This window comes from Oncorhynchus tshawytscha, linkage group LG09, assembly GCF_018296145.1.
Source record: "Oncorhynchus tshawytscha isolate Ot180627B linkage group LG09, Otsh_v2.0, whole genome shotgun sequence".
In the NCBI taxonomy this organism is placed as follows: domain Eukaryota; kingdom Metazoa; phylum Chordata; class Actinopteri; order Salmoniformes; family Salmonidae; genus Oncorhynchus; species Oncorhynchus tshawytscha.
Window position 1 is genome coordinate 55,825,866 of NC_056437.1, and position 12,651 is coordinate 55,838,516.

Below are 12,651 nucleotides of genomic sequence, written 5' to 3' on the forward strand. Positions count from 1 at the left end.
GAATGTTCAATACACATATATCAGAAGTTTGACTGGCGAGCTAATGTGGCTTATTTCACAGTGGTTTTAGAGTTCTGCAATAAGAGCTAAAATGCTAATATTTGTGTAAATTCTACATAGTTATGACCTGTGGGTGTCACTGAGTAGGCTGATACCCCATTCCACGGGTGCACATTCCATAGGTTAGGCTGTACAGTGCAATTTGAATATTCAATAGGCACAATAGTCTGACTGTGAAGGTGATTTCCCACAGTCAAAGTCCTGCAATAAGAGCTAAATTGCTAATATTTGTGGAAACTCCTGAGAATTGTTTTGTGTGGGTGTCACTGTGTACCTTGTTTCAGGGTGCACAATTCATAGCTAAGGCTGTATAGTGCAGTACAATGTAATTTAAACAGTGTTTTCTGTTTATTGTCAAACTCATTCATTATTGTATTTAATCTTAAATTATGTAACATTCTCTAGCATTATCTAGTCTAGCCCAATATTGGGCAAAAGGAGCCTATAACGTTACTCCTTAGTCCAAGGACCTTACATGTTCTGTATAAAGGGAAATTGTCTCTGGAAGCCAAAACAGTGAGTCGATTCTCAATTGCAATATGGTTCTAGAAACATAAATCCCTGTACTTTAATATCACATCAAAATAATTTCACAAATGCAAAATACACACTTACTGTACAAACTACACACTTATATAAGCGGGTTTAACAGTTGCAGCCGACAGTATTTTTCAGTGACAACACGTTTGTGGCGCCCGTCTTCCGTTTACACACAGGTGTTTGAAGATGCAGATAGCTAATTAGCACAGGTAATCCACTCTGTCTTCCGTCTGTTTTCCGTTAACAAGCGCTGTAACCAGGAAATATGGCCGTGCAAGAACCGTAAGGGTGGGTATAATTAAAATTTTAAAAATTATTATTATTTCTGCTTTCAAAACCGTACTGCAAGCGATGCGTGTTAATGTTCAGACCGAGCGTTGCGGCTGTAAACAAAACTCCCACCTACAGAAGACGCCTTCGTCCAATGACTCTTATGTGTAATGTAATGGAACTTAGAGTCATGATCAAGCGCTATATCTAGTACAAATATGGAATGATTCTACTCTTTGTATCTGTTTGCATCACTTTCAAACGATGAACTTTTATTTTGAAGGGGAACCTAAAATTCGTTATTGTGGCTAGCTTCACATAGGTAGGGAGAAGGCCAGGGCCGCGTTCAGCAGGAGGACGGACACAACGTTGTCCAACGTTCAAATAGAAATGTATTATGTTGAACAAACATGCAGTGGTGTAAAGTACTTAAGTAAAAATACTTTTAAGTACTACTTAAGTAGATTTTTGGGGTATCTGTACTTTACTATTACTATTTACATTTTCCTTGACACCCCAAAGTACTCGTTACATTTGGAATGCTTAGCAGGACAGGAAAATGGTCAAATTCATGCACTATCAACCGAACATCATCCCTACTGCCTCTGTTCTGGCGGACTCACTAAACACACATGCTTCGTTTGCAAATTATGTCTGAGTGTTGGTGTGTGACCATGGCTATCCGTAAAAAAAAATTTAAACAAGAAAATTGTGCTGTCTGGTTTGCATAATATAAGGTATTTTAAATTATTTATACTTTTACTTATTGACACTTAAGTATATTTTAGCAATTACATTTACTTTCGATACTTAAGAATATTTCAAACTAACTACTTTTAGACTATTACTCAAGTAAAATACTACTAGGGGACTTTTACTTAAGTCATTTTCTATGAAGGTACCTTTACTTTTACTCAAGTATGACAATTTGGTATGTTTTCCACCACTGCAAACATCTGATTGTCTGAACTCTCTGATTCTAAGGAATCATGTCAGTTCTATGCATGGCATTTCTAACTGCAACTTTGCAAAACGTTTTTGTACTGACATGCACAGGCGAACCCACTGAAAGAGGGGTTTGTGCTGATTGTACAGAGATTGTGACAGCCGGTTAAATGGCGTCCCTTGACAAGTCAAGAACAAAATCAAATCAAACTTTATTTATCACATGCGCCGAGTACAACTAGTGTAGAAATGCTTACTTTACAAGCCCTTAACCAACAGTGCAGTTCAAGAAGACTTGGTAGGTGTGGCGAAGTTCTCGGAAACTGAGGTCAGGATAAAGATGAGGTCTGTGATGGTAGGAGTGAAGTTTTTGGAAAAAGTGGACCCTTGCCTTTTGGCTGATTCATTTGAGATTTCAGCACGGATGAAAACAGAGTTGGGTGCTGTGGAATCAGTGAGGGTAACCAGAGGTTGTCTTGTATGTGTTTCTGCTTGTCAGAGGGAGCAGGCGCTCCATGTTAAACAAATGGGGACAAGAGATGTGAATTGTTTTGCTCTCAAGAAAAGGGTGCCATTGAAAGGAGTGATTACTTTGGTAGAGGTAAATGTGAAAGCTGACCAACTGAAGGGGAAGATTCCCTGTGTTTGTGATGCTCGTCGTTTGGTGCGACGCAGACAGGGTGGCGTGATTGGAGAAACAGAAGATTCCATGGCACTTATTGTAAGAGTAGGGGTGCTAATTGTAATCTCACCCATTCATTTCTTTTGACTGGTCATTTTTGACCGGGAACACCACAGGTGTACAAAAGTTAAATTAAACACCCCAAATCATCAACATTTATTTTGTTTGTTCAGATGCCCTGTGTGGACAAAGTCATGGAACCTTATGACAATCAGATTAAATGAAAACGTGTAAATCGGTCCAATTCAACCGGAACACAGCGGAAGGGTTAAATAGGGGAGTATGGTATTTATTATTATTTGTGAGTTAGATGGTAGGGTATTTGTTGTATTTGATTTTTTTTGTTGATAAGCAAAGTATAAGGGAGTTATACTCCAGTCTAGTAGGTGGCGGTAATGCAACATTTATTGGATGCCAAACACCGTTAAACCTCATCGAAGAAGGACCCACTGAGTAAACGAACCCAGCTTTGCCCATCGCTTGTCTGTCTGGAAAGCCTCCGCAAATGAAAACTTGTGGTGGTGGGGAACGACCCCGCCCACAGCCGACGGTGTGCCCCTGCAAGTGGTTTCTCTCCACAGGTCTGGCTTTGTTCTGCTGTAATTGAATGTAACTAGCTAACAGAGTCTGAATAATATGGCCGTGCGCTGTCTTTTCTTGGCTCGGAAAAGTCTCAACTGCGCCGGCAGATTACAACTATTTTTGTCGAATGATCACAGGTGAGGTTTGTCAACATATCCCTCTAGCTATTGAAAAAGAAATACAGTGTAAAGTAAAGACACAACTTTCAACGCTGCGGGAACAAGCTTGCTGTACAAAAGCTAGCTAGCGAGCTAACGTTGCTTTTAGCAAAATTAGTTCGTTTAATAGCGTTAACGGTTAGCTCACTTTTGACAGTTTTAGATTAAGTCAGTGTTCGCTAGCTAGCTAATTTATGCTTCATAACGAGTTAACTAGTTATTTGTAGGGAAGTCGAAGGAATGGGCTGCTGCCATAAAATAGCGTTCCATCCCAATTGGCGACAGTTTTCATGCGACTATTCTAAAATCTGCATAAAAACAACATTTCCATCATATTGACTAGTCTTTGCGTGATGATTTCAACATAAATTTTGGGGTTAAATTACCATGTACCGAATAACAAATACAAGTTAAATAGGTTTCTATCGCATTTAACTCTACTGGCGATTTTGTCACAAAGAAAATGTGCGTTATGTAGCGAATGTGCCCACTGATGTTGGCATATGTACTCTAGCCAACATCTTGCATATACAGTGCGGGTGTAGGGTATAGCCTACATGATGAGATTAGTATGGACAAAAGAGCGAAATTATTTTTATTTGTCAAACAGCTGTCAAGCATCGATTGTCTTGTCACCAGAATAAAACCCTCGATATTTATGAAAAGGGGCATCAAGCCCATCACCTTGCACATTCACCACCCTGTGAAGTTCATCATAATTGATTTGATCTGTAGTATAATAAACTGCATACTTTACCGAGTCGTAGTGGGAGGACCACACATGTCATCGCGTGACTCTTAAGTTTACTTCGATATGATGGTTATTATATCAATATGTGCGCATAAAAGCGTTTCCACCGCCATTTCTCGCATAATTAATTTTACCGACACAGAAAGATCTCACATTGTCTAACATGTTTTGTTGACATTTGGAAAGTTTACGAGAAATCTGTAGTTCCACCAGGCCTGTGATTACGTTGTTTATCCTACATATACTTTACTCTAAAAGGTTGGATGGAAACCTGGCTACTGACATTAGAACTAGGATCTGCACATTCAATATGGGAGTTATTTCTAAACTAGAGCGCACAGTTACTTTGTGCATTTTTAAAATCTTTAGCTAAATGGTTAAACTAGTGAGAAATGCGATTATAGAAGAAAAAAATATTGTTTGCTTCACTTACTATCATCTTAAATGAAGATATAGCAAAATAATTGAATATGTAATTAATTTATATTACGCTCTTTTCCATGATGTGGACAGTATGTTATTACATGACATAAACAGATGTTTTGACCACGTCAAATTGGGGGGAATTACCTTTCTTTATACCTCAGTGGGAATTACACATCCCCTTTGACCAAAAATTGGGAATGTTAGTATAAAGCTTTTTGCTCAACAAGATCATTTGCTTAAAACGGATCAATATCTTTGGTGTTGTACTGTTGATTTTGTCATATGTGCTGGGGGTCGCAGCTGTCATTTTCTTTCTCAAATGGCACAAAAAGTTCAGGGGGGTTTCTCTATGAAAGTTGCCGGCCATACACACCAAGACACAGATTTGACAGACAAAATATCAGTTAAATAGCAGCCAACTATTGTCACAGATTATGTTTACATACACACTAATAATTCAATATTAAACTGATTATGGCAGCTATGGAAGTAGTCTTGTAAACACCATACTCTGCTTATCTTGTTTGGCTTAAGGTCAAAATCGAAGTAAGCATACACCAATTAAAACACCTGGTTTTCTGAGCAATCTTTCAAACTATTAGAACATGTAATTCGGCGTTGCAGCGGCAAATTTGATCTGCACATGTGCAGCACCGGTAGCGCAAGTCTCCCTCTTATGTGTGAGTGAAGTGAGTTTGGAAAAACTAAAAGTATGCATCTTAGAAATAGTTTTCACATACAAATAAAAAATTCTTCACAAAAATAACATGGTCAATGTGGTAGAAAGTTTGTTTTGATTGGCGATTTTCTGCATTTATCAAAGTCTCATCGGCTAGACTGATTTCAGAGGTGTCCATGTAAACAGGATTATTAGGGAAATCGTTATTCTTGCAAAGGATGTAAACGTTTTTAACAAATTATTATATTAATCTGACTATTCACAATAATCGCATTATTGTATGCATGTAACTGTGCTCACTGTTGATATCCTATGGCAGGTCTAGCCAGCAGATCTGACCAGCTTGCTTACAGCCTGCACTAGGGTCAGACAGCATTTCTATGTATATTAAGACATTGTGGAGCCGGTGCGAGATATGGCTTGGAAAACATACCTCAATCCAGGGATGAGAAATGCGTTGTACTCCGAGTTGCCCTTTATCTCAACTGTTACACAGAGAAGATTAAACGACTGCTAGTTTTTAAGTTAGCAGTCCTTCAATCTTCTGTGTAACAGTTGGGATAGTAGAACCATTTGGAGTGCAATGCATTTCTCATTCCTGGATTGAGGTATGTTTTCCAGAGCCAAATGTTACCGGTATTGATGCTGACGTCTAGCAGCTTTGGGTTGACTCTCTCAGGCAGGATGAAAACGACTACACCGACCTTGATCCTTTGCTAGTTATGGCCACTTTTTTTGTGCCATTCAGCAAAACGGTACGCTTCAAATTCATACTTCTGACTTCATGTGCCATTGGGAGTATTCCATAGGAATAAGTGGATGACGTCAGCGCTATCTACTGGTTTTAATGTGTATGCTTTGAACTTCAGAGAGTTGGCTTAACGTTGTACCAGAGCTAATGTTAGCTAGCTTGCTAACAAGCTTCTGGGTGCAGAGCAGCACTAGAATTAAAGACAGTTCTTACCTTTTTTTTTAAGTTAATAAATGCAATGTGAAACGTGAACTATAGTATCCTCAATTAACTTTTTCAATGCTAGTTATTTCTTCTGTAATTAAAAATCTCTGTCCCTAATTTCAGAATCATGCTTCGGAGGGGCAGATAACCTACACACACAGGCAAAGATTTCCCCAAAAACTTGCATAAACACAGTGAATATAATGTAGGCCTCCCTGTTTGTGTAACTTGGAGTAAACCGCCAACCGGGATAACAAGTCCCCTGCCTGTACTTCACATAGAAATGACTTAATGCCACAATGTTTTCGCCCCAACACTTTCCCTGGTTGCCACTACTCTTGCACTCAAAATATGTAATCTGTCTCGTCACAATTTTAAGTCACGCCCCCAAAAGAATGTTGAGGTAGGGTGGCGTTTTATCCCAAGTTACTCTACAATTGACCAGTGTTACATTTTGCCACACTCTCCTCTATACACTCACTGTGAATTGCCAAGAGGTAATGTGCATGGCTAAAAAGTATTTGTTTTAAAATGGTGCTGTAAGCGCATATTTAGAATTTCAGAAAAAAAGTAGGGATGGAAAGCTGGGATCCCCCTCTTCAAATCAAATTGTATTTGTCACATGTGCCAAATACGACAGGTGTAGACCGTACCGTGAAATGCTTACTTACAAGTCCGTAACTAACAATGCAGTTTTTAAGAAAAATATTTACTAAATAAACAAAAGTAAAAAATTAAAGAGCAACAATAATGAGGCTGATACTGATTCAATGTGTGGGGGGTACAGGTTAGTCGAGGCAATTAAGGTAATATGTAGATAGGGGTAAAGTGACTATGCATAGATAATAAACAGTGAGTAGCAGCAGTGTAAAAAAAAACACAAATAGTCTGGGTAGCCATTTGATTAGGGGTATAAGCTGTAAACCTGTCTAGGACTAGCGGAGCCCCTCACCAACAGCCAATGAAATTGCAGGGCACCAAATTCAATCAACAGAAACCTCATAATTCAATTTTCTCAAACATACACGTATTAGGCATCATTTTAAAGATAAAGTTCTCATTAATCCAACCACAGTGTCCGATTTCAAAAAAGCTTTTCGGCGAAAGCAGATCATATCATTATGTTAGGTCAGCAACTAGTCACAGAAAGCATACAGCGATTTTCCAAGCAAAGAGAGGAGTCACAAAAAGCAGAAATATTGATCAAATGAATCACTAACCTTTGATATTCTTCATCAGATGACACTCCCGGGACAACATGTTAAACAATACATGTATGTTTTGTTCGATCAAGTTCATATTTATATCCAGAAACCTCAGTTTACATTTGGCTTTGCCTCTAAAACATCCCTTAAATTTGCACAGAGACTGGAGAGTGAACAATTAACCCTAATTAATTAATCAATTAACAATACAAACCTACATTTTCCATGAACTAAACATACTAAAGGATATACATTGCAACACGGTTTTAAACAATATCACAACATAACATTTACAACATTACATCATTACTGACAATATCTTTCAATATGCCCATATGCATTAATGAGCCATTTGGGACAGGCACTATAAAGCCAACCCAATTCCCTTAGCTCGGGTCCTTTTCCAGCATACCCAGAAGCTACAGAGATGGAGAGAGAGGAACAGAACAAACAAACAATGCGCTCATCCACAACATTGATAAGTATAATAATTATTGTATCTCTCAAATATGAACATTGACAAGTGTGAAATGCATGCACCAAGACAGAAGTTAAATTGTGTGTCGACCCACATTGTTAACTTATGGTATAATGGCGCAGGGAGGAGTGATGAATATGTGTGTGCGTTAAAGAACCAAATGCTGCCCGCGGCCAGTGACGGACTTCTACGTCACAGAGGCATTTAGTCCCTAAGTCCTTAGCTTAGTGATGCGGTTTAGGTGCCCTAGGGTGTTTATCGCTGAGCTGTAGTCGATGAACAGCATTTTCATGTAGGTGTTCCTTTTGTCCAGGTGGGAAAGGGTAGTGTTGAGTACAATAGAGATTACGTTATCTGTAGATCTACTCCAGGCTTTGCTACATATCATCTACAAAAATCCCAATAGTTAAAAAAGCGTTTTTGACAACATACTGAAAAAAGGTAACGGAACAATAGTCAGAGAAGTTAATCTAAAAATGGATCTGAACATTGCAAAGTTTTGGCAAAGACAGTGATATACACACTGTTCCCCATCATCTCCACGTCTTGGGTATTTATCCCTCGCTCCAGTGGTGTAGTGGAGGGTATATGCTGCCGTATACCCACTTTTTTGCATATACTCACTTCTTAATCCCCACTGATGTGTATCAAAGCAGTGGAGTGCTGGTGTATGCCGTATCAATTATGTAGTGCAATAGAGAAATTATGCACAAAGTAGCCTACACAATCGCAAAGCATGTGAAATATATCAACATGCGTGCCACACACATAGCTAGTTTCAGTGGAATATCAGGCGGCATTGGCAGCAAGAGCGCTCAGCTTTCAACTGGTTGTTGCATGGAGCAGCTCACAGAATTGAACGACGACCGGCCGTGACTGGGAGTCCCATAGGGCAGCGCACAATTGGCCCAGCATTGTCCGGGTTAGGGGAGGGTTTGGCCAGAGGGGCTTTACTTGGTTCATCGCGCTCTAGAGATTCCTTGTGGCGGGCCGGGTGGCTGCAGGCTGACCTCGGTCGTCGACTGTACGGTGTTTCCTCCAACACATTGAGGCTGGCTTCCGGGTTAAGCGGGCTGGTGTTAAGAAGCGCGATTTGGCAGTTCATGTTTTGGAGGACGCATGACTCGACCTGCGCCTCCCGAGCCCGTTGGGGAGTTGCAACGATGAGACAAGATTGGAATTAGGATAAAAGGGGGATAAAATACTAAAAATATTACAAAACAATTGGTCAAAAGTGTTGGTTAAATCTTCGAGACGCGCAATTCAGTCATGTGCTGTTTAAATTAATTTCTAAAGCCTTTCCCAAAAAAACAACTAAATGTTGACTGCAAAGTAGGGCCTTCCTGGCAGAAGGATTTCATGATGATTTGTATTTATCAGGAGGGCATTTATTTTCCAAGCTCTGCCATTACATGTAGGCCTACATTGTAGCCTACACTACAGAAACACCGCTAGCCAAATGGTCTCTTGCTAGGTGCACAATTGAATAGTGTTTTGCTTTCCAGGGCTTTGATTGGCCTGTACAGCACAGCGGCAAAGCATTGGGGAACAGGTGATAATTGCAATGGTGATGACACCACAGATGACTCCAGCCATGCAATGACCAATGTGAAACTGCTGGAGATGAGGGCCAGCAAGTTGGAGGAGCAGGTCAGGGAGCTCACGGTAAGAACCTCGATGGCGGTGAGAGTAAGGAGGAAGATTCTTTGTCTTGACTGGTGCTACCTATAGCCGGCATAGATTTGTTTAGATTTTCCCCTGGAAATACGAAGAATTTAATCACGTATGATGTACTATACTGTATTGTATTTCAGGAAAGATACAAAAGGGCCATGGCTGACTCTGACAATGTTCGAAAAAGAACTCAGAAGTTTGTCCAAGACGCCAAGCTTTTTGGTGAGATGTTTTTCTCCTACCCTGACATCATACCTAGTATGGTCCCTCTACTTCAGTGGTATTCATTTTCGCCTGAATTTCTGGGGACCCCAATTTCTGGCGATTCCTCCCCAAATCTAATGACATTTGTACATCAATAAATAACCTTCAATTCATAAAATGAAAATAAACTACATTTACTACAAAATATATTTTCTCAATCAAATTGTTTTTCCAATGATCGTTCTCAACTTTTGTATATTGTTCCCCCCCCAAAGAAATACCCCACTGCTCTACTTTGTGCAGTTCTAAATCCTCTCCCTTACCACCACTCAAACAGGGATCCAGAGTTTCTGCCGTGAACTGGTTGAGGTGGCTGACCTGCTAGAGAAGACTACAGACAACCTGCAGGAAGAGGAGGGCCAGAGGCTGGCTCAGGTCCAGGACAGGCTGCAGGGGATCTTCACAAAGCACGGCCTGAATAAGATGAGCCCTGTTGGGGATAAATACGACCCTTACCAGCATGAGATAGTGTGCCACACTCCTGCTGAGGGAGGGGAGCCCAGCACCGTTACTGTAGTGAAACAGGATGGGTACAAGCTCCACGGACGCACCATTCGTCATGCCCAGGTGGGCATCGCTGTGATGAAGCAGGAACAGGACTAGGGCTTGTGCTAGTCTCTGCCCTCGCTGTAGTACTCTACTGTCTGCACCTTACAGTTCTTGCTTTGCAGCAATTCTTTGTTTTCGAATGATTTTACTGTTTTAGTGGGTTGTTTCAATTTGGTTAAGTTCTCATTATGTACAGTCATGCAAATAACAACTTATTTAACCCGTTTTCTATATTCTACAATCTGAAAATAATATAGATTGTGCCTAATCATGTGAATGTGTTAGTGTTTTCCATAAGTTCCGGTCGTCAGCTAAATAGCCGATAAGACTGATTGTAAGCCGGCTACTTCATAAACTAACTAGGCTTTTAATTTAGAAGTTTCAATTCGCTAGTCAGAAAAGTCTGTATAGCCTTCTCCCACTTGAATGAATGACATGCACCTTCTAGGGATTTATTGATAGGACAGGTACTTGTCAGTCAAAAAGTGAGCAATGACAGGGAAACTGATGGTTTGTCCCTCTGCTGTCTGTCCCAGCTCTCAGTACCTATTATTTTTTGTATACTGTGGTTGGCTGCAGTCTAATCTTTTCACGGAGGAGGGAGAGCATGATGCTTATTTTTCGTCTCCTGTGAGTGAATTAACACGTCCCATATAAAGTGGTAACAATGAGTTGAAATCCACTTATTGTTTTATGGCACATTCATTTTTCTTTTGCGTGTTTCATAGGCCAATACAGCCACTGAGTGAGGCGCGTAGGCTGTTTACTGTGCTTTGATTGACGACCGAAGTGTTTTACTAGTTTATAAAAGGTGTCGAACTGACGGAATAAAGTCAATCTCCTATATCCCTTCACTATTCATAAATAATACAGGGTAGTTATATGTCCATTGTATCGCATCGGGTCAAAGAAACAAAATATCTTGTTTTCTATTTTTCCTAGGATTCGTAGCCCATGACAAGACTTGCCAGTGTAGGGTCTTTTTGAACGGATCTGTTTGGTGAACGGAAACAAATCGCTGCCTTTCTTTTGATCCTATCAGTATCGACACATGCTCCAACGTCACACTTGGCGAGTGTTCTTTCTGCGTGGTGTTTTGGGAAACGTTACATCTTTGGTTATTGTGGGAAAGATGCATAGTTAAAACACACGTAAGCCTTTTGTTCCTTTGGGAAACCGAGCCCTGGGAGGGAAAGTCATTAAACTATTAACGTAATTTAGCTGTGTATATTGGATTGAATCGGGACATTAGAATGTACCAGAGGCCACCAAAATAGAGCTTGTTTTGTCCAAAAAAATCTCAGGGGGCATGCCCACCTTGACCTCTCAGGCCCGAATCTCCCTGGCTGGCTGCTTTTTCTATTTGGCTGGCTACTCCATGTACTTATGGAAAACACTGGCGTTAGCTATTTTACTAACATTTAAAGATATGTAAAGGTACTTGAGGATATTGTTATACTGCATATTTGCATAAGACCTGGTTGAGGAAAATATTTTTGTTTACTAATGTGAATGGAAGATAGGTTTCCTTTAAGGACCCCTTATAATACTGTGAACGTCTCTGGTTTCAGGTCCACATTTCTCCCACATTATTATGTGGACTGTGTACATTTCTAGAGGTCACATTAATCACGTTGCACTTCGGAATTGTTTTGTTTTTTCTGTATGTGAGCAAGTAAGTAATTAAGTTCTTGACGTTTGAGATAATCTGTGATATTAGAGGATGGGATGGTTACGTAGAATGTGCTGTTACCTGTAATTGTCCCTTATGATGAAGGTGGCACCTTTTACATTGACAATGTTGGGATTTATGTATTTATATAGACAAATGTTTAACATTACCCACAGAGTATTGTGTATGATGCAGCTACGAAATAGGTTCAGTTAAAGCCACTTTTAAGAAGGATCTTTGAGCCTTTTAAAACATAGATAGTATGGATAACATTTATAACATCTATCAAGTCATTTTGCCTATAAATGAAGCATCACACATGTGTGGTTGAGAAGTTATGGTGTTCTCTAACAAACTATTTTGCTTTCAGACTACCACAGTACATCACATTATTGCCTTAATAAATGTATTGGAAAAATAGTTTTTCACTTGAGTTTAATAATTTGAAATGTGGAGGTGGGTTCTGCAAGGTGATCCATTTTTAGATTTGGAAAAGGGAAGTTTGAAGCTAGCCCTCAAGTTGGAAGAAGAGAACACCAGGAACATGACATTTCTTGCTTGTCGAAAAGGGTAGAAAGATTGCGTTTTTCTGAAGGCCCGGTGGTAGTGAAGATCGGTAGTCCTACTCCACAGCCTGAGTATCAAACATTATTTGTGAAGTGGACTTTGTCATTAACCATGTTTCCATCCACAGTTTTTATGCAAGTAAAGTCATACCGTGTGTGTATGTGTGTGTGTGTATATATATATATATATATATA

General features: G+C 39.8%; 1 protein-coding gene across 2 annotated transcripts; it reads left to right on the forward strand.

Annotated features, from left to right (window-relative positions):
• Positions 1–739: 739 nt before the first annotated feature.
• On the forward strand, positions 740–12,310 carry LOC112258303 (grpE protein homolog 2, mitochondrial). 2 transcript variants are annotated; one of them, XM_024432588.2, is made up of 4 exons: positions 740–888; positions 9,237–9,396; positions 9,546–9,627; positions 9,947–12,310. In XM_024432588.2, exons 2-4 carry the CDS (start codon positions 9,331–9,333, stop codon positions 10,270–10,272), a joined length of 474 nt encoding a protein of 157 aa, XP_024288356.1. In that variant the 5' UTR covers positions 740–888; positions 9,237–9,330; the 3' UTR covers positions 10,273–12,310. The 2 variants fall into 2 exon arrangements, with proteins under 2 accessions (XP_024288356.1, XP_024288355.1); XM_024432587.2 differs by lacking the exon at positions 740–888 and adding an exon at positions 3,079–3,216.
• The last annotated feature ends 341 nt before the right edge of the window (positions 12,311–12,651 follow it).